This window comes from Lycium barbarum, chromosome 5, assembly GCF_019175385.1.
Source record: "Lycium barbarum isolate Lr01 chromosome 5, ASM1917538v2, whole genome shotgun sequence".
Lineage (NCBI taxonomy): Eukaryota > Viridiplantae > Streptophyta > Magnoliopsida > Solanales > Solanaceae > Lycium > Lycium barbarum.
In genome coordinates, this window is record NC_083341.1 from 109,097,711 (window position 1) to 109,100,052 (window position 2,342).

The following is a 2,342-nucleotide window of genomic DNA, read 5'->3' on the forward strand; positions in this document are numbered from 1 at the left end:
TGTTGGTTTGACTTCGAAACGACCATCTTCCACCCGAATTCATCAAGAATGGATTCATATAGGTATAATATCATCTTAACACTAGATTTTTACATATTCACACCTAGTTCGAGTTTATGGGGTGTTACATTATCCCCCCTTTAAGATCATTCGTCCTCGAATGAGAATCGTATTCTAGGAAGTAATCACTAAACCAAAAGTTAATTCAACAAACCACAAGTTAATTCAACAAACACAGATGATTCACCTAAGAATAGTTAAAACGCTAGCTCATACCTATCATAGGGAACAAGTGAGGATATCTCTTCTTCATGTCCCCCTCTGCTTCCCAAGTAGCTGCCTCAGTATCATGGTTTCGTCACAAAACCTTGATCGATGCCACATCCTTCGTCCTCAACCTTGTAACTTGACGATCTAGAATCTGAACTGGTTCCTCCTCATAAGATAGCCCTTCATTGATTTCAATCTCTTCATGATTCAACATATGGGAAGGATCAGGTTTGTACAACCTCAACATCAAAATGTGAAACACAGGATGCCCCATGGTCGTATCGGATGGTAACTTCAATTCATAAGCCACCATCCCAACTTTCCTAACAATCTCGTAAGGTCCAATGAAATGGGGACCAAGTTTCTCCTTTTTACCAAACCGCATTACTCCCTTCATCGGCGACACTTTTAAGAACACCTGATCACCGATAGAAAACTCTATATCACGCCACCTCATATCAGTATAGGACTTCTATCGACTCTGAACTGTCTTGAGCTGTTGCACAATAAGCTTAACCTTCTCAATTGCTTCATGAACTGAATCCGGACCCAATAACTCCACTTCAGTTGGTTCAAACCAAACAATTGGAGACCGACAACGCCTCCCATAAAGAGCCTCGTAAGGATCCATCTGAATACTTGCTTGGTAACTGTTGTTATACGCGAATTCCACCAGAGGTAAATGTTCATCCCAATTTCCTCCAAAATCTATAACACAGGCCTTCAGCATATCTTTCAACGTTTGAATAGTTCTCTCTGCCTGCCCATCAGTTTGAGGATGAAAGGCAGTGCTCAATTTTACTCTAGTTCCCAAACCTTCCTGAAAGGATGTCCAAAAACGAGCAGCAAATTGCGTACCTCTGTTCGATATGATGGATGTCGGAATCCCGTGCAATCTAGCAGTGAATTGCGTACCTCTGTTCGATATGATGGATGTCAGAATACCATGCAATCTAACTATCTCTTTCAGATATAGCTTGGCGTATTGCGCCGCGACATATGACGTCTTCACAGGGAGAAAGTGGGCAGACTTTATGAGTCTATCCACTATTACCCAAATCGAATCAAACTTGGTCTTAGTGCGGGGCAAACCCATAACGAAATCATGTTGATCTCCTCCCACTTCCACTGCAGAATCTCTATATTCTGAGCCAGGCCTCGAGGCCTTTGATGTTCAGTCTTCACCTGTTGACAGCTCAAACACTTAGCCACAATGTTAGAAATATCAACCTTCATGCTCTTCCACCAGTAATGTTGTTTCAAATCGTTATACATTTTGGTGGATCCCGGATGAACCGAATACTTGGAACTATGAGCTTCCATCATTAATTCTTGTCGAAGACCATCAATATCAGGAACATCCAATCGTCCTTGCAACCGCAGAACACTATCACGAATACCCATAGTAAAGGAAGTGTACTCACCCCTCCACTCCATCTCCCAGCTTTTCCAAAAGCTCATCATCATATTGCTTGGATTAAATCCTTTATACAATGTCAGACCGTGATGGCGTGATTCCCACTAACTCTCCATCTTCAGTTTCATCAAGCCTAACCCTAAGACTGGCAAGCCTTTGAATCTCTTTCCCCATGGGCATGTCATGAGCACGCAAATAAGCCAACGTGCCCATATATTTTCTACTCAAAGCATCAACAACCACATTAGCCTTACCAGGATGATACAAGATATTCAAGTCGTAATCTTTTAAAAACTCCAACCATCTCCTCTGTCTGAGATTCAACTCTCGTTGTTTGAAGATGTATTACAAGGTTTTATGGTCAGTAAAACATCACAATGTTCACCATACAAATAATGACGCCAAATATTTAAGCCAAATACAACAGTAGCAACCCCAAGTCATGAGTTGAATAATTCTTCTCATCTTACCGTTCTGCATCAATACACAACCCAAACCAATTCTAGAAACATCACAATACACTACATATCCACCAGACCCAAAAGGTAAAGTAAAAATAGGAGCTGAAGTTAACCTTGTCTTAAGCTCTTGGAAACTCTTTTCACAATCTTCGGACCACTGAAACTTAGCAGTCTTCTGTGTCAAGTTAGTCAAT

General features: G+C 41.2%; 1 protein-coding gene across 1 annotated transcript; it reads right to left on the minus strand.

The window, feature by feature from the left end:
* Positions 1 to 358: 358 nt before the first annotated feature.
* On the minus strand, positions 359 to 727 carry LOC132639615 (uncharacterized). Its single transcript, XM_060356057.1, has one exon. It carries the CDS (start codon positions 725 to 727, stop codon positions 359 to 361), a length of 369 nt encoding a protein of 122 aa, XP_060212040.1.
* Positions 728 to 2,342: the final 1,615 nt, after the last annotated feature.

Excerpts from the sequence above, each read along its gene's own strand:
- LOC132639615 (XM_060356057.1), bottom strand. The coding sequence starts at position 727 with ATGAGGTGGCGTGATATAGAGTTTTCTATCGGTGATCAGGTGTTCTTA.